Genomic DNA, 25505 nt, shown 5'->3' with positions numbered 1-25505 from the left:
CCTGTTTTTTATGTGCAAGGCACTGTAAATATAAGAATACAAAGATAATCTCTCACTCATTCATTAGTTAATTTAATTAAGAAATATTTGTTGAATACCAATGATGTTCCAGACATTGAATGATCAATCATTAGTCTTATGAACTATATAATGCAGTAGGGGAGATACCAGATACAGATATACAGACACCAGAATATAGGATATTATGTTAGAAACCCAGGAAAAAATATAGAAAGTGCTTAGCTATTGAGCAGACATATTAGCAAGATTTATTTACCTGCCACATGTTCTTTCATCAACCTGGTAATTTACCATTTCCTAACATCCCTTGTTAGCTGTGCCATACAAAAAGTTGTCTAGTCCCTTTAAAATTTTATCTCTTGGGCAAAATTACTGCTATTTGCAATAGTAGTCTGGCTTACTTATTCTAAACCTACTTAGCTCAAGTTGTGAAATGTACGCCCTTGCTCTAATATTTCAAAATTTAAAAAAAAATTAGTGGAAAAAAAATCTCATCTATGCCTTTCACAAGTTAATAGGTTTTGTTCTCATAAAAAGAGTCCAACTTCATATTTTTTCTTACAGCAACCCTTTTCTTTTGGTCATTTTATAAAAGGTATTATTCACTTCTAATATTCTGCTGAATATAATTTAATCTTTCTCGGATGATTTAGAAGTTACCTTAGGATGTTAACAGTGGCTCAGAGTTAATTTTGTCAATAGCTGCCCATATAGGATGCCAAAGGCATTAAAACTGAATTGGAGGGCTTCCCTGGTGGCGCAGTGGTTGAGAGTCTGCCTGCCGATGCAGGGGACACGGGTTCGTGCCCCGGTCCGGGAGGATCCGACATGCCGCGGAGCGGCTGCGCCCGTGAGCCATGGCCGCTGAGCCTGCGCGTCCGGAGCCTGTGCTCGGCAACGGGAGAGGCCACAACAGTGAGAGGCCCGCGTACCGCAAAAAAAAAAAAAAAAACTGAATTGGATTAAATTGACTGCAGAACTGGGTCATGCTCCAAATGCTACCATCTTAAATATATCAAATTTTCACTTGCCATTTTTTTTTTTTTTTTTTTTTTTTTTGCGGTACGCGGGCCCCTCACTGTTGCGGCCCCTCCCGCCGTGGAGCACAGGCTCCAGACGCGCAGGCCCAGCGGCCATGGCCCACGGGCCGAGCCGCTCCGCGGCATGCGGGATCCTCCCGGACCGGGGCACGAACCCAACCACTGAACCACCAGGGAAGCCCCTCACTTGCCATTTTTCCTTTCTCTCAAAAGTCAATAAAAAAGGTACAAGTTAAACTCTGATTAACTCGGACTCACAATGAATTAGAATTTACTGTATATACAGAGTTAAAGCATAGAGTTACATTTTTATATTTAGTACACTTTTAATTAATCCAGAACAGTAGAAAGCTAAGTAAAGTACTTACATTAGCTGCACCAAGAAGTATTAACGTAGGCCCAAGACCTATTGTATATATTGATCTGAGCATTACTGACACAAGAAATGGCCGAATACCCACAGGCTTGGAGAAGAAAAACAGCATAGATGTGCAGACTGCAACTGCTATCCAAAGCAGAACTGAGAACAACGGTGAAAGTGTACCTGTAAAATGTGGAAGGAGTTTATTTTTACTAAGAACAAAACTAGAACATGTTAAAATATTTGCCAGTCTACTTTATATAATACAGCAAGATAAGCCCTAAAACAGTGGATTTCAAAATAACCCACTCTACACACTGTATACTTAGAGGAAATGTCTTTGTACACATTACTCATTATTACATTTCCAGAAAGTTTGTGATGAATCCCAGGCTGCTTAAATACTCACTAGTCAACGCTCCTTTCATTAAGTCGGAGACTTGTTCATCTTTCTCTCCTACGGGAGTTACATGCTAAATACTTTGGATAGAGGTATCTCACTTGGGAGTCTTAATTCAACATTTATGATTAATGACCACTAAATGTTCAGCTAAATCATATGGAATCAGGCAGTGAACTCATACCTTGTCCTGTTTTATTATTATCAAGTTTTTATATTATAGATTCCTCTAAAGAATTCAGAATGTAGAATATCCAGTCTTTAATGAAATAGACCTAAGCTTTAACTGTTAAAACACACAACTGTATTTATGTGTATGAATACATATGTATATGTGTGTATTTAAAAGCCAAATCAACATCTAAAAAAAATGTTCAGCTATTTACGTCATCAGAAAACAGAAGTTCCAAATGTTTCAAAACTAAACTCCATTACGACAAAAATTTCTTTAGAAATGGCCCTAAAACGGGTTCAAAAATACATTTCCTTTTTAAAAAAGGACAATTCATTGACGTTTGCTCTGACATGGGGATTCAAAGAATCCCCCTCCGAAGGTCATGTGGTGCTATATTTGCAGAAGTAAATTAAAGGGCAACACTCTTGGGCTGATTAGACCTCAGACGCGTGTCTTTAGGCTGATGAAGTCAGAGGGGAAAGAATAAAATAGAGATTTTCCACTAGTGATTTCTCTGGGCCACACCTCTTTTTATTATTTATAAAATTCACTTCTGAATGCAAACACCACGAGTGCTCTGATGTGCAGAGTTTCTGTATTATCATGGACACCATGGAATTATCTGGATTCGTTCAGTGAATTCTGTACAGGCCTTTAGTTCATAGTGAGTGCTAATGGATCCAAAGTAGGCAGGAAGATCCTGTCAGTCATTAAAAAACAAACAAAACAAAAGTCAGATAATGAGCAGCATTGGCTTAGACAGGTTTACTCTTGCAAGGTTGTTCTTATGTTATCTCTCAAAGCAAGCAGTGATGAAAGAGGATTGGGAGGAAAGATCTGATCTGCCCGCTTACCAGATTTATGATCTGATAAGAGTACTTTGAAGATGGTGGGAAAAAAAGGGGTAAGCTGCTTGCTCTGGAAATTACCTTCCATTCCTGGCCTCTGGCAACACGAACAAAATGGGTACCCAACTCATGTTTATTAAGACGCTGGCTTGTGAGCCCTCTATGTCTACCAAAACATAGCCTGACCACCAGCTGCCCGGGTTTCACAGATCTGAAAGAGCCACAGAGAGGATGATGCCTTCAACGTTCTCTCATGCTTACTGGGGTGCCATCAGAAAGTGAGCTCTGTCAGCGTGAGGCCCACCTCTGGGCCTGTCCCAGTGCCTAGCGGGCAGTAACAAATAAATATTTGCTGATGAGATGAATAAACAGAAACATAACCTGTGAGCTCGTTTTGAGTAAGTAACTAAGTCTCCAGTTATAAATTCCCCAAGTTGTGGAGCTTCACTGTTAAGTTTACTAAAACTGCCAACATCTTTGCACGCTTCACAACTCTCAGCCACTCACTGGACTCTTCAGCGTAATTCATAAGCAATGACTTGGTGTGACATGCTTATTTTAAAAGTCTCGGCTTTGGCACTGATAGTCACACCATGCACTGTCACTAATGCCTGATCATCTAACCACATCTTGACCACTCCTTCCCAGACAGTACCTGGCTTGCTGAGATTTCCCCTTGATTAAATATGAAATTATAACCATGAACTTACAGCTGGGTATTTGATCCCTTTGTAGAGAGAACTCAAATGGTGTCTAGCCTAGTACCTTGCACAAAGTTTAGTGTTAAATATGTATTTGTGAATAGTAAATAAATTTACAAGTTACTTAAAATGGCTATTAATTTACAGTTTTATCATTTGACAATAATTTGTAATCATATTCTATATGAATGATCACACTGTTTTCTAGCTGAAGATTTGATGCTAAAAGAATAAACTGAAACTCTCTGACAAACTTTAGAGAAGACAGTACAGACTGTCAAAGCCAGTTTTTATCCATTAAGGGTCGAAAGGGGGGACTGTCTTCTTAATACTTTATATTAATTTTCTATAATGAGCATGTATTACTTTTGTAACAGAAAACATTTTTAGAATTCCCTCTATATATTATTAAGTGTTAGAAAGTATAAAGTTTGTCCTTCATAAAAAAAATTCAAGTAGAAAAATTGGAGACCTCAAGGCAATTCACCTCTCCTATCTACCTCAACTGACTCGTTTATACGTTTACTTAGAGAGCTTGCTGCTTATTACTCCCCTCTCTTCATTGCTCTGCCTCTTGCAGAGCCTCAGAATTTCCTGTTTCCCCCACCTCAGTCCAGCTAAAGTAGACCGGATAAATCTATGGGTTCTTTACTATTGCGCCTCACTCCTTTCTTCATCCCTTAACTAGACTTTAAGTTCCTTGAGGACAAGGACAACCTTCCCAACCTTTGTATCTCTAGGGCCTAACACAGTGCCTGGCACCCAGCCACACTCCATCAATGGTTGTTATTAAGATGAATGCATTAAAACCACCCTGAAGAACTTATTTTCTTTAACACAAAGCACTTGAGGGAAAAAAGAATGACACCCCAAATTCGAACACAATATTCTTAAAAAGTCACATGCTATCTGGATATAAGAAATTCCCATGGCGGCACTTTTCTCTGCTAACAGGCTGCCTTTGCCAAACTGGGCAGGGATGGTTGGCATGGCAACGCTCAACTTCTGAGTGGACATCTCGGAGATTCTCTAGCATCAACAGCTGTGGCTTCAGCCACAACCAGCATAGCATCATTCCTCAACTTTGGCACAAGTTTCTTTTTTAGAGAAGCACATGTTAAACCTATAAACCAATCAACCAAACATGGAAACCCAGACCAAAACCTACAGCCACAAAATAAGCCCTGGATTCCTGAAGAAATTCAGAGCTCTGCAAAGCCTGGCAATGAAAGGAGATTATCTGCAGTAGGGGTTGGGAGGGTGGGTGCCTTCTAAGCTGATCCTCTGAGAATCACTTTCCCCACTAAGTATCTCCCTTTAATTATTGTTCACTACTACCCTGGTTGCAGGGTGACACCATTCTCTCAGTTAACATTACAACCCAAGTGTGAACCAGAGATCTGGGCACAACTGATTGCCAGTAGCTCATGTGTGGTCAGGCTGGAAAATACCCTTGGAGAAAGCATACTCAGCCCATTCCCCGTGCCACGTCAGCCACAGTGACTCCGGAGCAGTTTGCATTAGGATCTGGGGTTGGGAAAGGTGGCCCATTTTGACCACAGGTCTTTTTTCGGCCCAAGATTCACTAGGTGATTTTTGTGATCAACTTCTATACCCAGAAACCAGGAACCTCAGAGTTGGATGGAGTCTTCATATTTACTTATTTTATTCTTTTTTAACTTTTTATTTCAAAACTTTCTGACAACGTTACAGTTGCAAATACAATACAAAATTCCCATATACCCTTTACCTAGATTCCCCAAATACCTTACATAATCACATTACCATGATCAATATCTGGAAATTAATATGATATACCACTTTAATCTATGCACCTTATTCAAAGTGCATGGATTGCCCAAATAATGTCTTTTTTCTGAACCAGGATCACACATTCTTTTTAGCTGCCATGTCTCTTTAGTCTCTTAATTCCTCAATATCTCTTTGACTTTCATAAGCTTCAGGAGTATAGGCCAATTATTTTGTAGAATGTTCCTCATTCTGGATTTGCCTGAAATTTCCTCAGTTTACGCATTTTTGGCAAATGATGCCATGTCCTTGTCAGCACATCATGTCAAGAGGCACTCGATGTTGCTGTGTCTCATTACTGGTGACATTAACATTGATCACATAATTAAAGTGATTTCCCCACTTTAAAGTCACTCTTGTTTCCTTTATAATAAGTATATTATGGAGAAATATACTTTGACTATGTCAGTGTCCTGTTTCTCATTATATGTTTTCATCTAACACTCACCTATTAATTTTAGCATCCACTGATGATTCTTACTACCATATGATGTTCGCCAAATGGTGACATTCTGTTTCCATTATTCCTTCTACACTGATTAATTGGAATACTTTCTCTTCTATCAATATGGACTGCTGGATTCTTATTTTATTCTATGGGTTATTACATATTACTGTCAATATTTTTTCCTCAAAACTTCCACTGATGTGGCCACTGGGAGACCTTTCAAGTTGAATCCTGTGTTCTCTGACATGTTCCCATCATTTTTTTTAGCACTCTTTGGAAGGAATGTTTTTGTTTGTTTGTTTGTTTGTTTTGGTTTTTTTTGCAGTACACAGGCCTCTCACTGTTGTGGCCTCTCCCGTTGCGGAGCACAGGCTCCGGACGTGCAGGCTCAGCGGCCATGGCGCACAGGTCCAGCCGCTCCGTGGCATGTGGGATCTTCCCGGACCGGGGCACGAACCCGTGTCCCCTGCATTGGCAGGAGGACTCTCAACCACTGCGCCACCAGGGAAGCCCTGGAAGGAATCTTATGATCAACTAATTCATCTTTAAATTGCCTCAAAGTGCTCCAGCCATGGAGTCATCTGGCCTGTGCTTGACAAAATCCAGGGTAAGGGACTTGCACGTCCAGCACAGAATTTACCTTCTCCAGCCAGTTCTGATGGCCAAGTGTGCTAGTCAGTCTTAACTTTGCTTCCTCAACCTTCCTAGCTATGCATAGCGTGTAACTGAAGGTCGGAGGCTCAGCTAATCCTGACCAAAACTGTAACCTTATTCATGGAGCTATAATTAAATAACCCATCTAGAACTGTAATCATATTATGCAAAAAATCTGCGGATTCCACACTGCCAAAATGGCAGGTAGGTCATGTCTTCCCTTCCCTCTTAGGGCCACACCCACACCCAGATACCTAAGAGTGAGCCTCCATCTTGGTTACTACTGTTAACGTCTATTCAGTCCCTTTTGAAGAGTAAAGTCTGCACCTGCACCTGATGATGACACAGCGTGTTTTCCTGCCTTGTTTGTGTTGGTCCTGTTTCTTTCTGCGGCTGCAGCCTCATTCCCAATTCTACTATGTGTGTGGCTTCAAGTTCTTGTTCAAGGACCAGTTGTATTAGCAACACCTTGGGAACTTGTTAAAAAAATACACAGTTCCAGACTCTACTCCCGAATTATTGGGCAAATCTTCCTAAACCTCTAAGTCTTTATCCATGAGGATGAAGTACTTACTTTATGGATTGTCAGGAAGATTAAATGAAGTTATGTGTGTGACGTGCTTAGCATTTTGCCTGAGCCTATCTAAACGGTAAACAATAACAGCTGCTGTTATCCTCATCAGTTTTACTATCATAATTGTTATTAGTCAGGCAAATATGAAAAAATGTAGCAGGTGTTCTACTTTATCCTGCTGAGTAAAGAGTAGATGTCCAGAGTGGTGGCAGTGCCCATCTCCATGATATTTCACGTACAATTGGTGGCAGCAGAGGCTGTATACTTCGGTTCTGGTGGTCTCGTAAGGGATATCATGGAATGGAACTCAGGGAAGATGATGTCCTGCATAAAGGGGCACCTGCTACCTACACACTCCCAACCTAATCATCCACGGAGAAAAGTCCTAGATTGTAAACAAAAGCGTTAACCTTCTACTCTGAGATCTGCCATTCTTCAGCTTCTCTGGGCTTCCATCTCTGTATGTGTCAAATGATGATTTGATATTAGATGATTCCAGAACTGCTTCCATATCTAAGACGTTATGCTTCTATTAACCGGGACACTACGATCTACTCGCAGCATTCCTTGTGCAGATGATACTAATTTATCATTTCCGGCTGGACTTCTCCCCGTAACAAGAGTTACATTCTTCTACGCCAAGAGGGCTATCATCACTAAATGAGACTAAACACAATGAAGAGAAAGCTGTTTCCACTTCCTGCTGTATTTGCAACTTCCCTACATAGGGCGGCCAAATATTTGCTATGTTTTCATTGCTATTTAACTCACACATCCACTCCACTGCCAAATATTCTTCTTTTATTAGCACTGGCGTACCTTCTAAAAGAGTCAAACTTTTTATGACCACTCAGATTATACCCAAAGGCTAGAACTTTGATATCTGCTGTCTGTACGGATCTTTGAAATAATAAATTACCAGCACACTCCCATTTCCCTTCCTGCTCACCTCCAGTTCATCTGAAATAGGCTTAAACACCTGTTGCTCGTGTCATACCATCCTTTTCACTGAGCTTCCCTTTGTAGTACTATTATTTATCTTGTAACAACAAACAACATCGACAGCTAAGCTTTACGGCACGCTCACCAGCCGCTATTCTAACCGCTGTACCTATAGCATCTCATTAGATTCTCACATAATCCTATGAACAGATGAGATACAAAAGCACCTTGTGGTGATTGTTTGCTGGCATCTCCCATCTTGTCCTTCAAGCCATTCTTTCAACACCCATTCCAAAGTTACTGACCGGACTGTATCCCAAGCCTGTGACATACTTTCCCATATGCACTTTTGCCAGATTTAAACAAAACTTAATTCCCACAGTCCCACCCTTTAGCATACCTCTCCTGTTATTTCGCATTTCACTTAACATGGGATAATTTCTCCTGTCTTTGCTTTTGCAAAACCTCATGTATCGTTCGTTTAATAAAATTAACTTCATATTCAATATCCTTTATGTTCTATTATCATATTCGGTCTTACCCTGTACATTTAAAAACTTCTTTTCAGATTACTTGCCTGCTCCTTGTAGAAACCTCAGACAACACGGAAAGCAAAGAGAAGAGAGTAAAATAGAGATTCTACTTATTTATCTCAGTCAACACTTTGGCATACATCCCTCTCATTTTCCCCATATATTTATGTAATTGAAACAATACAGTATAAAAATGCTTTCAGTCACAAAAATTATGTACAAATAACTTTTTCATTGCTTTATTTGTCAATATATAATATAGCTCTACTAGCTCTTCTGTATATGAGCTTTTTGAAAAACATTTATATTGACCATCGTTTTTTGCCTACTCTCCTTACCATCATTCTCTATTTCCAATGAATCTGTTCAACAAGATTGTAATTGTTGTAATTGGGAAGGTCTAGATAGTTAGGGCATGCATCAAGAGTATTGTTTCAGACTCAGAAATACTTATCATTTAAAGACAGACAAGCACTTGCCTTCATCTCCATCATCCCCAAATGGGTAGAAGAGAGCCACAGCTAAGTTGATGAACACAGCCAGGTTGAAGGAGATGCTCCCCCAGAGAGAAATGTGCCTTGAGAACCAGAACAGGGCAGGATTACCTAGTGGGAAAGAAGCACAGTGGAACAGAACAGAAAATGAATTTTGATTTCAACACAGGAGCCCTACTGAAATAACATTTTACTAAATGCATTTTTGTAAACTACTATAAAACTACGACTTATTTTAGAACATTTATAATCGATACCAAAAAGGAGTTTTCTATTTGATTCCTTCTTTCTCCTTTAGCCAGTTTACATCTAAGCCATTGTAGAAGGATGAGTAATTCTGCAATTGCTAAAGGTGGTCAGGAAAGATGATTCTATATGAATTCTCTTTAATTTATCCCTAGAACAGATTAGGGGGGAAGAGAGTTTAGCAGCCGCCTGGGGCCCCTTTTAATGGAATGGTATACATTGCTGTGTAATTTAGTAATATTGATAAATTGGTCTCACTCCCGTGTCTCAAAGTAAAATAAAACCCCCCACCCCTTGCACAGATTTATCTCTGGTGAAAACTCCAAATCACAGTCACAGCTACCTGGAACTCTGAAACTTAACAGCACGGCACAGAACTGTTTACTGGGAACTAGTGATTTATAACACTAAGTTTTAAACAATTAGGCTTCCCGGGAACTTGTTGGGTTTGCAACAGCAGAAGTAAATGAAAGATACAACAAGAACTACCAATAAGTGAGAGAGGCTTTGCTGAATATTTTCAGAAACGGGATTCTGTATCTGTCGTCAGAAATGAATTAGCAGATGCATCTACTGAACACAACTGACATTTACATAAACCAAAACTCAGTTGTTTTCACCTCTCCTAAAGAACTGAACAGATATGTCATGCATGTAAGTTTGACACATGACTTATTCGAATCTTGTCCATTCTCTAACTCTTAATAGCTTAACATCAGATTTAAAATATTGGAGTCGATTGAGGGGGAAAGACATCTCAATTTTCAAATAGAAATTTTAAGCTTTTCAAATTATGTTCTGTGAATTCCAATCTCAAGTCTGTTCCTCACTTATAAACTACACTTCCCTTCAGTACTTCTTGTTTTTCTTCTCTTGGAATGGAGCATTGGAGTAGGCTATGATTAGCCATGGGATTTAGTTGACTAATGTGTCATAAATTGTAAACATCTGCATCTCCATCATTCCTGAATTAGGAGTCCTCATTTTAAAAAGCAGAATATTGAGACAAAATCAGAAGATGTCGATGCATACATTTGTAATAACAAATCCATCAAATGAATTAGATCTGTCTATAACCTGATCATAAGCTGCTTCCAAATTTTAAAAGTAAACTGTATGTTGGAAATTATTTTAAGATTTTTTTAAAAAATATATTTATTTATTTATTTGTCTGCACTGGGTCTCAGTTGCGGCATGGCAGGATCCTTCAGTTGTGGCACGTGGGCTCCTTTAGTTGCAGCACGAGGGCTCTTAGTTGCAGCACGCAGGATATAGTTCCCTGACCAGGGATTGAACCTGGGCCCCCTGCATTGGGAGGGTGGAGTCTTAACCACTGGACCACCAGGGAAGTCCCAAGATTTGTTTTTTGATAAATGACAAAACATTTATCTAAAAAAGCACAGATCCTACAAGCACTGGCTCATTACTCAATTTACTTTTTGTCAAGAACAAAAAGTATGCTTATCAAGTTGAGTTTTCATATGTATTCTGGATACCCAAAATTTTCTCTGAATTCCATAAGGTTCTACGTGGTAAAATGCTAAGGGAGAGTAATTTCTATATTTTTTCAAATATTCTGCTAAGAAGTGTGACAACGCATGCTACAATCTTTATCCAAAGATGCTATGTCTCAAGCTCAACCAAGTTCATAAACCATAATCACTGAAGTTCCTAGGAAACTAAAATGATGAAGCACTGTTGAGTAGAGGTATTGAGAACATATGCCTGCCTATCTGGAAAACCTTCCCAAAAGTCAGAAAAGACTTAATCAAGAGTTTTTCCCTATCAATTTTTGTTAAAAACTCATGATATTTCTCACCTGGGAAAATAAACTTTATTTTAAACTTGAAAATTTTTCAATTTTTGGTAAACTTTTTATTTTATTTTTTCACTTTTTATTTTATATCGGAGTATAGTTGATTAACAACGTTGTGTTAGTTTCAGGTGTTCAGCAAAGTGATTCAATTATCCACATACATGTATCTATTCTTTTCCAAATTCTTTCCCCATTTAGGTTGTTACATAATATTTCCAAATAGACTGGAGACCTGTATTATGGTAACTTTTAACTGTGACATTGTAACCGTGCCCTATTTGAATGCAAGTGTCACACAATTTTTACTTTGATTTGCTGAGGTACAGATATGTTGAAAGATAGAATGACTCTCAGAAGAAAATATTAAACAATCTACTCAATCATAAGATCAGAAACACAAGAGGACAAAAGTGCTGGTGCCGACATCTCTCCACCCCATTCACTGACTGTTAAGGCCAGTCAGGGCCTATTCATGCACTTCAAACTTGCAGCTGTTCCAAGGCTGAAACATACAGCTGCAATCTTGGATGTCATAATATTTATAAAACTATAGGATCAGCACTAAAAGATGATCTAATTAGTCAGAGCTTTCTGTTTTCCTTAAGCCACAGGTGTCTTGGCTTCAGTTGCAGACTGAGCTTACAATCTTAAGCCTATAAACGATTTCAGTAACATCAGATGGCAAGAAATTAAGAACCAATTGAAACGAATACTGTCAGTTATCCCGAAGTACCAAGGTATCTATCATTATGCTCAAAATGAACCATTTCAGTTTACTGTACTTACTCCTGATTTTCTTCTGCCACTTCATCTCATTGTAGAGATCTTCCGTTTGCTGGAAAAAGTCATTCACTTTACTTCCTTGTTCATCCCTTTCCGTGGTATTGAACACACGGCACTTGGATTCTCGCGTGAGGTATTCACATATATTGGGGACAGGAAACACTATTTGTTCCATTGTCCTATCATGCCGAACAATCTGAAAACATTAATTTGCATTTCTTTAAGGCTTTGGATGGTCTTAAACTATTTTCTGTTTTTAGCATGACTTTATTAGTGATACTTTAGGACTTCAGTTACGAAAAAATGTACCAACTTGAAGTATCTGAAATAGTCCTTTACATTTTTCTCTTTAAATGAGAGAAATTAACTGGACTAATGTATTATAAGTATTATATTTTGTTATAAATAACAAAAGAAAATCTTTATTCTTTCTGGATTAGCATTAAACTCTTGCCACGCATTTTTATGTTCAGGAAGTACATCAGAGAACTAAGAGGGTCTTAACTGGCAAGTGACTGGTTAGGTAATCTTAAGCACAGCACTTGGTATATTTTTAACCTGCTGTTAGCCCGTTCTTCCTAAAAAGGGCTGTTGGGGAACAAATGACATATACAACATGATGTGCCTGAGTTCTACAGAGAAAAATGCTTCATGTCATTAAAATGTGGCAAGACATATTTTTGTAGGTATAACTTCCATTCAAGCATATACCCAGATGTGAGAAGTCATTATTTTGTACTTCTCTTATTTGGTATTTGTAAGAATTTAACTTTAAACAACAACAACAGCAGCAAAACCCAGGGTAAATGTTTTCATACAGCTTTCCTATGTCACAAGGGTTTGTGTAGACTAAGTCGCAAGCTTCATATTTATGTACTCTACCTAGCCCTCAAGAATGAATCACAGGATTGGTTTAAGGCAAAAGAGTCATTCTATTTCCCTTTGACTGGTATGGTGAGGAGCAAATAGCCTAGCTCTGGGAAATGAGGCGTAAGGAGAAATACCCTGGGGTTGCAAGGTGCTCCCAGGAAAGATTTTGCTTCCTGAAAAGGCAGAAAGCCACATGAGACAAATAAAATAACAACAAAAAATCAAATACACAACACAAAAGCCCTTTTTTGCTGTACCGTCTTTCTTCCCGCCTAGAACAAAAGGTGGTGATGATACTTAAAACTTTGGCAGCCATTTTGCAACCATGAAGTGACATATCACCAGCATAAAAAGGAAGACTTAGCAGAAGAGATGGAAAAGGTCTGAGTGTTTGAAGACATCACTGAGTCATTTAATCAATTATAGAACTACTGGTACCTCCAGACTTCCCATCATGCGGGATAATCAAACATTTTTATTGTTTAAAAAATTGTCAGTCTGGTACTCTTTTACTTGTAACGGAAGCTACCTTAAATGATATGTTATATACACAGACCACATACTAGAATACTATCATAAAACAAAGAAGAAATTTGTAGTGGTAAATAAAATTCTTGAACATAGGCTAAAAAAATCAATTGTACAAAAGAAGAATTGGACCTCTTTGGTATGGTAAGCAACTATGTGTGGGGAAAAAAAGGTTTACTTGATCCAACAGTGTCAAACATTTTAAAAAAAACTCAGGGTGCATTTAAGAAATAATGTTCTGATTACTATAAGCCAAGCTTTTCAGCCCCTTTAGGACATGTTATGTTTGATCTTGGTTGTTACATTTTACAAGGGGCATTGACAGACTGGAGGGATTACTGAAAGAGATGGGAATGCATTAACTGTAAAAAGCCAAAAATGTATACTTTTTAAAATATACTTATTCAACAAATGCTTATTCAGTCCTTAGGCGAGGAGTCCTGGGAAATTCAAAGTGAAAAAACAACATGAATCCATAAAAGCTTGTATTGCTTACTAATCACAATGGTTCTTCAAATGTTAGAGGTAAGCCTGTCGTGTTGACAGGGTAGCAAATATTCGGAACAGTAGGCAAACATAAAAGTGGGCTAGAGTGCATGTTTTATCAAAAAATAACTTTCTAATTATTGGAGTTATTCCAAATTGGATGTTTCCTCCTGAAGTGGTAAGATCACTATCACAGGAAGAATTTAAAGCAGAAACAGGATCCTTATAAAGCAATTCCTCCTTGGATAGGTGAAGAGACTAGGTAACCCACAAGGTCCTTCCTATTTCCCAGGGTCTTTGAGTCTATAACATATAGACAAACTATTATTTTCAACAATACTCATTATTATGGTTAGGCTCCAAGAACAGTGTTCAGTTTTGGAAATAAAAGGATGATCAAGACTAGCTTCTGCCTCAAATAGGGAACAAGTTACCCAGAAGAAGCTAACAGTATTCCAACATGACACATTAACAGAATGATCAAACTGCTGTGGGAGCATAGTGGGATGAAATTAATGAATGCCTGAAGGAAGGAGGGCATGAGGATTGGTCAAAGGGAAGAATTTAGATCATCAACTCAGACTACTCCTTTGGACCCTTAACTTCTATATCCAACTTAATGCATTCCTCAAAGTCACCTCAAATTCAATTTATCCAAGAATCAACAAATGATCTTCCTGTACATTTTAACTGCCAAAGCTAGGATCTCCATGCGTAACACCAATTTCTGTCCATTTATTCAAACCAGAAGCCCCAGGGGCATCCTTTTCCCCAGTATTTCCCTCACCTTACATGTGCAGTCCAACAGCAATCATCAAGCCGTTTACATGTGTATGTGTGTGTGTGTTATATTTGTGTCTATTTTCTCCAATCAAGTCGTCTTCAGTACAACCATTTCTCCCTCTTCTATCTTCCCATTTCGTCTACCTGCATTCTTTGCCTCATTCCCTTTTCCAATCCCTTTTCCAAACAGCAACTTCAGTAATCTTTTGAAGAGAGTCATTCCCCTTCCTATGTTCTTTCACCTTCCCTTCATTTAATTCTACCTGAAATCCCATGCCCAAATTTTAGTAGAGAGAAACCTCTACTTATTCTTTTAATACATACTTTATGACAACCTACTCTGTGAAATCCATCCTGAAATTCCCCAGGCACAGTTAATTACGATTTTCTCTAAATTTCGTTGGCCTTTGTTTATGCAATTACTACACAGAACGACCTTCTCTATGTGTATGTAATTGGTAAAGAGTAAAGGCTCAGTAAACATTTACCAAATATATGTATTTACAGCTAAATCTCTCCTCACTGCTGGGAACCAAATAGAAGTCCAACTTCAATAACCACCTCTGTCTCTCACACACAAGTATTAACCCAACCTCTACCTCTGGCCCACCTGATATTCTACCTGCCCATTCTGTCTACCATTCCTGATGGCCTCTTCTAATCACTGGCTTTGTACTCTGGCCTCTGGGACCTTCTGCAGAACCTTGGTGGTTGGATGATTTATTCGTATCAATTCCTCCAGCTTGCTGACTTCGCCAGCTTCCCAGTTCCTCAGCACCTGATGCAGGGAGCAATGTTTTTGCTGCTGGTCCAGCTCACGCACTGCACTAAGTCCAGTCTACCACCAAAGCTATTGATGCTTATAAACATGAGCGAGGGATTCATTTCGAGACACAAAGTAATGATTCTCATTATTGCAGAGGTTTGGCAACAGTACACAAGAAGGTACAGTGATTATGTACCCTGAGAGTTAATAGCAGTGATGCCATCATGCTCTCTGCTGAAAACTAAAACTATCTGCCAAAGTGAATGCATGTGTGAATGTAAATTACGAGTGACAGGCGCCAACTACTCTGCTCACTTCTGCCTGATTAGCTCTGCCAACCAGTGTCAAAATGATACCACAGCTAGTAAATGACAGCCAGATGGGTCTCACAACGCAAAATGATTAAGGCCATGTTGACCCACACCTCCTGAACTGCCACCAGCCCTTCAATAAGGTCTCATTTACGGGGGTGGGACTGAATCGCTGCAAAGTGAAACGGACACTGTTAAACCATTTCAAGCTCATGCTATCAATATGAAAACTTTACTAGTGCCTTCCGTTTTTCCCACCCTTCTGAATACTTTCTTACACAGAGATCTCTACTTTAATAAGCTTTCCATAGTTTTAAAAAAGAAACCATTTCTTGAATGATAATATACACTGTAATAACCCCGTCTCTAAAATATCACTGCTTTGCAATGATTTCTTCCAGGACCAAAACAAAAAAACAACCTTATTAATTATAAAAGAGAATTTGCATATATTTCTGGTCAAAAAATAAAGACAGCTTTGAAAGAGGTGCACATGAATTTCTCACAAGGGACTGCTCACATCTCTTCTTTTGGTATATATACTTTTACAGTTTACATCACTCAACTCGACTTCGTTGTTCTGGGAAACAATCATGAAAATGGTCTGAAAGAGAAAGTAAACATATCTTTTCACAGTGGGTCCCATTCAAGAAACAATATAGATGGTTACCTCGATCTGTGCAGTGTGGTTGGCATAATACTTTAAGGCTTCATCTCCGTCATCTGGATCGGATCCTGGTTTGAGCATCTGCTGCAGGAGCTTGTTGTGGCGTGCCAACTAGAGGGGAAAAGAGGGAAGCAGTGCGTTAGGACTGTTTTTTCCCCTGTCCTGGGGACAAACTTTGAAAATACTTTGTCCACTTTATACAAAGCTTCACAGTTCTGGGGCTAATGGCAATTAATTCCATTTCAGGAAAGCATGTCTACTTGAAAGGCATAAATAACAACGTCACTATAGCAATCTTATATTTTTATTTGGCGATATACGTTCTTAGCATGAGAAGACTGTGTCTTGCCCAGGGCAGGTATTCACTTACTAACTGTTGACTAAATACACATCTTCAATAATGTATAATTGTGCCAGGAAGAAGAAAAGCCCACAGTGATATATAATGGATACTCATAATAAATAACTTGACGAACACTGTGACAGCTCAGTGGGTAGTGGTACCAATATAAATGGAAGCTTCTTATAGACACATAAATAGGTATCTATGTTTCCTACAGCATCTAATCAAAGCTCTACAATTAGCAGTTTGCACTAAAATCCTATGCTTCTACATGTTCACATGTCAATATCGGTGCTTTATGAGTACAGATCTCAGTTTTATTGTAATTGAAACCGAACATTTAAAACACAAAACTTTCACCATAAATTATCTTAACCTGCTGTTGATAGAAGTAATCTTTCTCACTTGAATGTCTATAGCATTTGTTGGTCAGTTCTCTCACTTTGTAGACAACTAATACCTATTGCCTTCAGATACCTCTTTTATGGTTGTCTTGAACAATCTCAAAAACCTCATAATGTCTTTAACCTTTCAGATTTTCTATTAAGCCTCAAGTTCCCTGAGGGCTTCTAGTAACAAAGAATCTGCCATATAATTCTTTTATTGCTAGTACCATTCCTATCTCTTACTCTGTGCCAGGTACTATCCTAAACATTTAAGTACATGAACGCATTTGATCCTAGTAAGAAATCCTGGGGTAAGCACTCTTATCCTCATTTTACAGATAGAAAAACTGAGGCACAGAGCACTTAAGGAAATTGTCTGTGAGAATGCAGCTTCCCAGCTAATAACAGAACCAGTACTGAACCCAAGCTGTATGGTTGCAGAGTCAATACTCTTATCAACGTTAAAGAGCAATAAATAAGTCTTTGTATTACTCGTGAAATGTTACTGTTATTGTAAGTATACAGAATGGAGATAAATTTTAAACAATAATCCAGAACCTATAAAACTAAAAGTAAATAAACAGCATCCTTGTTAGTGATGATTTGATAAGTTATTCATTCCATTGATGTCGCTCAGTTTTGAAACTATTATTTTAGAATTGGCTTTCAGGGATATTTATAAATCACTCAAGAAAGCCATTTCTTGTTTTATATTTACATTTTATTTTTGACTGAAATGTGAATGATATAGATTTTATTACAAACCATAGTCATAAAACTTGTTGTGACTTGTAGGTGTTTCTAAAAATCTAAATGAGTTTCAAAGGATAAAACTATGGTAATCATTTAGGCACACCGGCATATGTTTTAAGAAATGGCCAGTTCTTGAAAGCATGGACTGGCATGATTTGTGTACGGATTGGATCTGGGGCATGAGAGAAAGAGAGGAGTTCAGGGTGACTCCAAAATTATTGAGCAACTGAAAGTTTAGAAAAGCCACTTACTAAGGAAAAATGCAGGGGGAGCATATTCAGGGGGTGAGTATCTGGACTTTGGTTTTAGACACATAAAGCTTTAGACATCATCTAAAGGGAGATGGCGAGCAGGCTGTTGATGTTTGTCAGGAATTCTGGGCAGAGGCTGGGGCTGGAGCTAAATGTCAGGGGTCATCGGTATATGATTGATATTTGAAACCATGAACTTTAGTGAGATCACCTAAAGTAAGCTTAGACAGAGAAAGGAGATCTAAGGAACTCTGACAGAGGCTAGAAAGATGAGAGGCATTAGCAAGGCAGACTGAGAAAGTTGGGCCAGTGAAGTAGGAGCAAAACCAGTGAAATCAGGTGTCCTGGCAGCCAAATGAAGAAAGAACTTGAAAAAATGGAGGCAGCGATCGTCTGCCTCAAATCAGATGAGGACTGAGAAGTGGTCACTTGTTTACCAACTTGGAGGTCATGGTAACCTTGACAACAGCAGGTCAGGCAATGGTGGGCACCAACGCCTAGCTGTAGTGAGTTTAAATAAGAATGAGAGGAGCAGAAGTATAAACGATGAGTGTAGGCAGATCTTGAAGAGCGTTGCTCTAAGGGGGGAGGCAAGATATAGGGTGGTAGCTAGAGAAAGGGACAGGGTAAAAGGGAGGATTTTTTTTAAGATGGCAATTATAGCGTCATGTTTGTTTGAGAGAGATGGAACATTTGCTAAAGCAATGTCTTGACTAGGTGAGAATGGAATGATCTAGTACAGAAGTGGAAGAACTTGCCTCAGATAGAAACAAGTTCAGCCACAGTGACAGCAGAGAATACGGGTGGGCAGTTGTGGTGGATACACAGAGTAGTTCTTTTCTGGTTACTTTTATTTTCTCAGTGGATTAAAAAGCTGACAAGGAGGATGAGAGAGGTTTGGGAATTTGAGGAAGAGAAGGTATGGAACAGTTGGCTAGGGAAAGTGAATGGACTTGGAAAATGGGATTGTTGGGAAACCCCAAGGGTCCCCCTTCTGCTATGGTCAAAGTGAGGGCAATAGCATCTTTGTGTTTTTCTCCCTTGATGTTCATTTGTCAGGGTCCAGATATCAAGTAAGCAGAGTTGTAATTAATGAGATTGTGGTTTTGCTGGGTGAGGTCAACAACGTACAATGGGACCATGGAATCCAAGCTGAATAAGGAAGGAAAGGAAGTCAGGAGGGACAATGAAAAGGTGACAGGATCAACAAATTGTAGCTTCTAACGTGGTTTTAAAATGTGTTGGGAGTTAGGTGGGAGAAGGAAGGCCTAGTTAGGGAGCGTTAGTCAGAGTGAGATACTCAGAATGGAGCTTACTGATAGAGTGCAAGGAGCAGTGATCACCAAGGTACCAGGTTTCAGGAGTGTCTATCATCTCATTGCTTCTCACACCTCCACACCACCCTGGTCCCAGTCACCGTCTCCTCTTGCCTGGAATTCTGCAATAGCCTTGTACCTGGTCTCCTGGCTCTACCCTTGTCTTCCGGAGTCACCTTAACCCAGGAGCTGGTGTCAGGTTTTTGATCAGGTGATGCCTCTTTTCTGCCCCAAACCCTCGGGTGGCTGTCACCTCATTTAGAGCCAGAGCCCCGTCCTCACCGTGGCCAAGAAGGACGACAGAATCTGGCCCCGCTCCCTTTCTGGATCCTCTCCTGTTACCCTCCCCACAGTCCCAGCCCCACTGGGCTCCTGCCTGTTCCTTCAACCCGAGAATCATGTTCCCATCTCAGGGATTTCGCAGTTGCGGTTCCCTTTGGCCTGGATTCTCTTCCTCTGGATCCCCGCATGGCTTGCTCCCTAACCCTACTTCAGGACTCCTTCCAAATATTGTCTTAGCAATAACCATGCTTTCAGAGACCAACTCCCTCACCTTCCCCAAAACATCTAACTCCATTTCCTGCTTTATTTTTCTCCATGGCACACACTACAACATACCATATTTTATCATTGATCTATTAGTTATCTCCCCCCTGAAGAAAGTAAGCGTATGTACTTAGAGGACATGGGTTTTCATCTGGTTTGTTCACTGCTGTTCACTGTTCCAAGGCTTAGAACAGTGTCTGGCACACATTAGATGCTCAATACATACTTGTTTAATCGACTGAATGTAAGTCTTTAAATCTTAAATTATGGAGAGCTTCCCAAGGTGAGACATTAATTCGAATAATTTCTTTTAAATTTATTTATTAAAACATTTTATTTCTTTTTTCTTCCCTTTTTTCTTTTTCAACTGATGTATAGTTAATTTACAATGTTGTGTTAGTTTCAAGTGTACAAAAAAGAGACTGTTAATATGTGTGTGTATATATTACATATGTATATATATATATTCTTTTTCAGATTCTTTTCCATCGTAAGTTATTACAAGATATTGAGTAGAGTTCCCTGTGCTATGTGGTAGGTCCCTGTAGTTTATCTGTTTTATATATAGTAGTTGTATCTGTTAATCCCAATCTCCTCATTTATCTCCACTCGCCCCCCTCCCCACCCTCTTTGGTAACCATAAGTTTGTTTTCTATGTCTGTGAGTCTATCTTTGTTTTGTAAGTAACTTCATCTGTTAAAAAAAAAAAAAGCTTTTACCTCTTTATAGTCACTTTATAGTGCCAAAATTGCTATAATTATTTTAAGAAACCACTAATACTATTTTATGTGATATAATTCATAGTACAAATCTATACAAGTAATTTTCATTTCATCCTGCTCAACAGAAACATGATAGGGCCTCTCTCTTTCCTTCAGTCTTAATGAAATTATCCTACATTTGTCTTGGTTGATTGCAGATAAGGGGCACTCTAAAAGGCACTTTAAAAAATGCCTAGGCCTCCCTTCGCATGTTCAAACATTTAAAATAATATTTTCATTCATGATTATATAAGTAATCTATACAAATCTTGGAAATTTTGAAATATATAATTTTTTTAAATAAAAAAAAATAGAAGTAATTGTACCATTTTTTTCTACCTGGATGTCTTTTATATTCTTTGTAACTGATGGCCTTTCTTGACTAAAGTCACCTAGTTTCTTTTTCCTTGTTCTGTGTTCAGATAGTGCTCTGTACATATCTAGATAGTATAATTTCTCATACTGTATCTTAGTAACTATTATTACTCTCCAACAGGCTGTGACATGCTTGAGGAAAAGTGCCTGGTCTTACTCACCTCTACATTCTCAGAGTCAAAAACAGAACTTGGTACATCAAATTGATAAAAATAAATATTTGTCGAATCAGTAAAGAAATGGGTTAATTAATGACATTCATTATGCACTTAAGTGAGCAAGGACCCATAAATCTCAGTATATTATCTCTCTGTTTTCTCCTCGATAAAAGAGAAAGGCCAAAGAAAACTGATTAGATATCAGATGATGATAAAATTCCCAGTGTTTACAGAAATAAAATATTTTAATATTTTTTCTTGTCTCATAGTTATTCATGTACTTATATCCCTTCTGCTAGATTGTAAACTATTTGGAGAAGAAGGGACTGGATACTCAAAAAATGCTGAATTGAATTGAACCCTTTATGAAGCAAGGATAGCATTCCTATTATACAGACAAAATACAAAAGAAGTAGAGTATCTCACTGATTCTGAAATGGGTGAAAATGACTGGTATCAGTATAGAGCTCTCTTGGTCCAAATTTAGAGTTTACTAAAAAGCACAGTACAAATTCTCAGAGACCATTTAACATATGCCCAACTGTTTTCTAAAGAAAGATTTAGTCCGCTATTTATGCAATTCTATAAAAAATACCATGTAGAATGGCCACACTGCCAACCAGAGATATCGGTTTTTCCTTAGAGATGGGGTCTTCACTCTGGCCACATTTTGTCTGCTATACCTGCCATGTACCTTTTTATATGACATAAAAAAAGAAAAACAACCCCAGCACCCAAAGATGCAATGGCATCATTTAGTATTACATGCTTTGGAAACTAAAGGTGAAAACACTCGGCAAGTTTCTGGACGAGTATAGCACATCTGTCGAGAGCGATCATAGTAAGAAATCTAATTTAAACCCTAATGAAAAACTGGAAAACAGCTAATTAAAATAATCAAGGATAGCCATATTACAATAGCCAACTGTACTTGACAGAGACCCTTACCACAGTACTCGAAATCAGCTGATGTCACAACACAACACAGTCTGGAAAACCAACCAGCAATCAGTATTAGTAATAACGAGAATCTGAACATGGGCAACAGTACTGAATGCCAAAAGGGATAATGTCACAGGTGGGGAATCTCTGGGTTCTAGAAGAACTTGTAATCCACAACAACCTTTGTAAGGCAAAATAGCAATTGTCTTATATATGATGTGGGTTTACATTTGTCATCCCTGCTTAGGAAGGGATGCCAAAATGATTTTACCAATAAACAACTCTCATTAGCTCATTATTACAAACAGAAAAACTAGCCCCAAGATAATCTGTTGTCTCTCATAACAGAAAAAATTTAAAACAAAATGCAATGTAATCATGGGCAGATATATGCATATATATAAGTGAGGAAGGGATCGAAACCTTTGGTGGATAGTCAGCCTTACAAAAGAATCAAGACATCCCTACGAAGCAAAGGACTACCAAGAAGGGCTAGCGATTCTTTCACTATATGTTGAAAAGAAAAGTGAAAATCATGTACCTCATTATTAATTATGACATACTTGTAATTTAGTTAAATACATACACAACACTGAATAGAAATTAACATATGTATATGTATATACACATACTTATGTATATACACAAACCTTATACATAAACACATGTAACCTACAGCAGGGTCTTTGACTAACATTGTTCCGTTTTTAAAATCCAAGACTCGGAAATAAAGATGACAGACTTGGGCTTTTCATTTTTAGCAGCATCCCTTATTAAACCATTTCACATTTGTCTTCTTATCATTAGGATTGTAGTGTTCATTTCAGTTTGGGTCCAAGTAAGGTTGGAGTAAAAAAACCAAGCAATTGCACTTGAACATTATTCAACGATAATTATTCTTTGGAACCTCTCATCTGTGAATTTTTCATGTAAGCTCCACTTTTATTAATTGGTAAAACTGACATGGCTACCAGCTTTCCAAAGATCACAAAGTGAGCCACAGCCTGAAGTCAGAATAATTGCCTTTATCTGCTTAGGTTTGGTACGCTGCTTTTACACCAAACACTCTTCTTGTTTGAAGCAGAGAGAAATCAGCAAAAGAGGATATAAACAAAGGTTTTTACCTTTTCTAATAGGCTTAAAATACACAAGTCTTGTATTTTCAAGACATCTATTTTTCTCTGATTTTGTGATTCTGTTATGTGCAAAGCATAGAACTATTGTGGGATTATAGAGATAAGTAGACACTTTCTTCTTTCAAGCAACCTACTTTCTAGTTGGAGGAATTAAAACAACTACAGAAATGTAATTAAAAGAGGGAAAACAAGGGCAGAAATACAAGGAATCACATTTGGTTGGTGGTACTAGGAAAGGAGTCATGTAAGAAATTCATCCGATAAAGGTTTTAAAGAATAGAGAAAATGATAAAGGGGAAGGAGGATGGCATGAGGAAGCCATTCTAATGTAGAGAGGGATCTGCATGAACCACGTCATAGAGGATGGATAGCAGGAGATGGGACTAGAATTTGGAGTCACACTAAATGCCCATGTGAGGAGTCTGAATAGAGAATACTTCTGTGGGTTGAATTGTGTCCACCAAAAAGATATGTTCAATTTCTAACCCCCAGGACCTGGGAAACTGACCTTATTTGGAAATAAGGTCTTTGCAGGTATAATGAAATCAAGATGAGGTCATACTGGATATTGGTGGGTCCTAATCCAATGACTACTGCCCTTATAAGAAGAAGGAAATTTGGATACACACACACACACACACACACACACACACACACACACACACACACACGGAGAATGCCAACTGATGACAGGAGAGATGGGAGTGATACAAGCCAAGGAATACCAAGGATTGCCAGCAACCACCAGAAACTAAGATGAAGCAAGGAAGGATCCTACCCTAGAGCATTCAGAGAGAGCTTGGCCCTGCCAACACTTTTTTTTTTCTTTTCTGCCAACACTTTGATTTAGAACTTCTAGCCCCCCAAACTGTGAGAGAATAAAAACCTGCTGTTTTAAGCTATCAAGTTTGTGGTAATTTGTTACAGCAGCCCGAGGAAGCTGTCTTAGTCTGTTCAGGCTGTGCTAACAAAAATATCATAGACTGGGTGGCTTATAAACAGAAACTTATTTCTCACATTTCTGGATGCTAGGAAGTCCAAGATCAAAGCACCAGCAGACTCAATGTTTAAGCAGAGCTCACTTCCTCACAGTCGGATGTCTTCTCATTATAACCTCACTGGTGGAAAAGGCAAGGGATCTCTCTCAGGCCTCTTTCATAAGGGCACTAATCCATTCAGAAGAGCTCCACCATCATGATCTAATCACCTCCCAAAGGCCCCACCTCCTAATACCATCACATTAGGCATTAGGATTCAACATATGAATTTTGGGGAGACATAAACATTCAATCTATAGCAAAAGCTAATACAAACCATAAAGAAATTTTTCTGTTAACTGTGGCAAGATAAACTGAGATCCTTACCTATTCTTTTTGCTTCTATTGGAAAAGGAATTGGGGTATTAGAGAGAATTCATTTGGGAAAGGTGCCATCTGTCCAGAGCTACTCTCAGGACTGTGAGGTCCTTTATAAAGAAAATAGATCAAAGAAGAAATAACTCTTCTTCTAGCATGTGGTTGCCAGAATTATTATTCTTTTAGGATTAGGGTCAAAGCCATGTTCAGAAGAAGAAAAGGTTTACTAACACGAGGCAGTTCAGCCCTGCGGCCTCGACAAGAAGACAGTCACCGTGGCAGGCGGTGTTTGCACTAAGATACTTTAGAAGAGAATCAGCTTCAGGCACCCCAGTAGACAGGAGCACCCCCTTCCCACTTCAGGCAGCAGAATGCAGGCTGCGGGAAACCCCCATTAATATTCAGCTCATGTCTGAGGTTAAGTAGTGAAGGGCTCCTTTCCCAAGGAGGAAATGGTGCCCTTTCCCAAAGAAAGGAGGTGATGATATTAGAGAGTTGGAGGAGGGGTCAGATGAGGATGAGAGGAAGTAGGAAGAGTATTTAGATGGGCTATGGGAAGCAGAGGAAAGTACTGATTCACCGCCAACCAGTGTAATGGAATGGATTAGCTGGGAAAAGTAACGAATCTCAGTCTTTCGTAAAAAGTCAGTTAAAAAATCCCTTTTTCTCTTTCTCAGGCTTCCCTGTTCCTTAGTCAAACACAGCTATCCATATTATCTTGAGCAGAATTTGGACTGTAACCAGAATGAGAGAGAAAAAAGGCAATATTCATTTTTCTGGATTTCCAAATAGGCTCTTGAGAATCCCAACAGAAAGCCCCAAAGAAAGCGTGACCAATCGGGAAGCTGGCAAAGGACAGAAGAGAGAACAGAGGGGGTGTTCATTCTGAGAAATACGGTTTGGCACCCTGGGAAAGAGATGGGGCAA

At 38.8% G+C, this 25505-nt stretch overlaps 1 protein-coding gene across 2 annotated transcripts in view; it reads right to left on the bottom strand.

Moving 5' to 3' along the window:
* ITPR2 (inositol 1,4,5-trisphosphate receptor type 2) overlaps positions 1-25505 on the bottom strand; it is a 530755-nt gene that overhangs the window by 95623 nt on the left and 409627 nt on the right. For both annotated transcript variants that reach the window (XM_032646410.1, XM_032646411.1), the window contains exons 46-49: positions 16260-16367; positions 11849-12041; positions 8986-9111; positions 1430-1605 (exon numbers count right to left, since the gene is read on the bottom strand). In XM_032646410.1, coding sequence (XP_032502301.1) covers positions 1430-1605; positions 8986-9111; positions 11849-12041; positions 16260-16367 — 603 coding nt within the window. The remainder of the gene's footprint in view (positions 1-1429; positions 1606-8985; positions 9112-11848; positions 12042-16259; positions 16368-25505) is intronic.

Source organism: Phocoena sinus, chromosome 10, assembly GCF_008692025.1.
Source record: "Phocoena sinus isolate mPhoSin1 chromosome 10, mPhoSin1.pri, whole genome shotgun sequence".
Classification (NCBI taxonomy): Eukaryota; Metazoa; Chordata; class Mammalia; order Artiodactyla; family Phocoenidae; genus Phocoena; species Phocoena sinus.
This window is presented reverse-complemented; position numbering and strand designations above follow the sequence as displayed.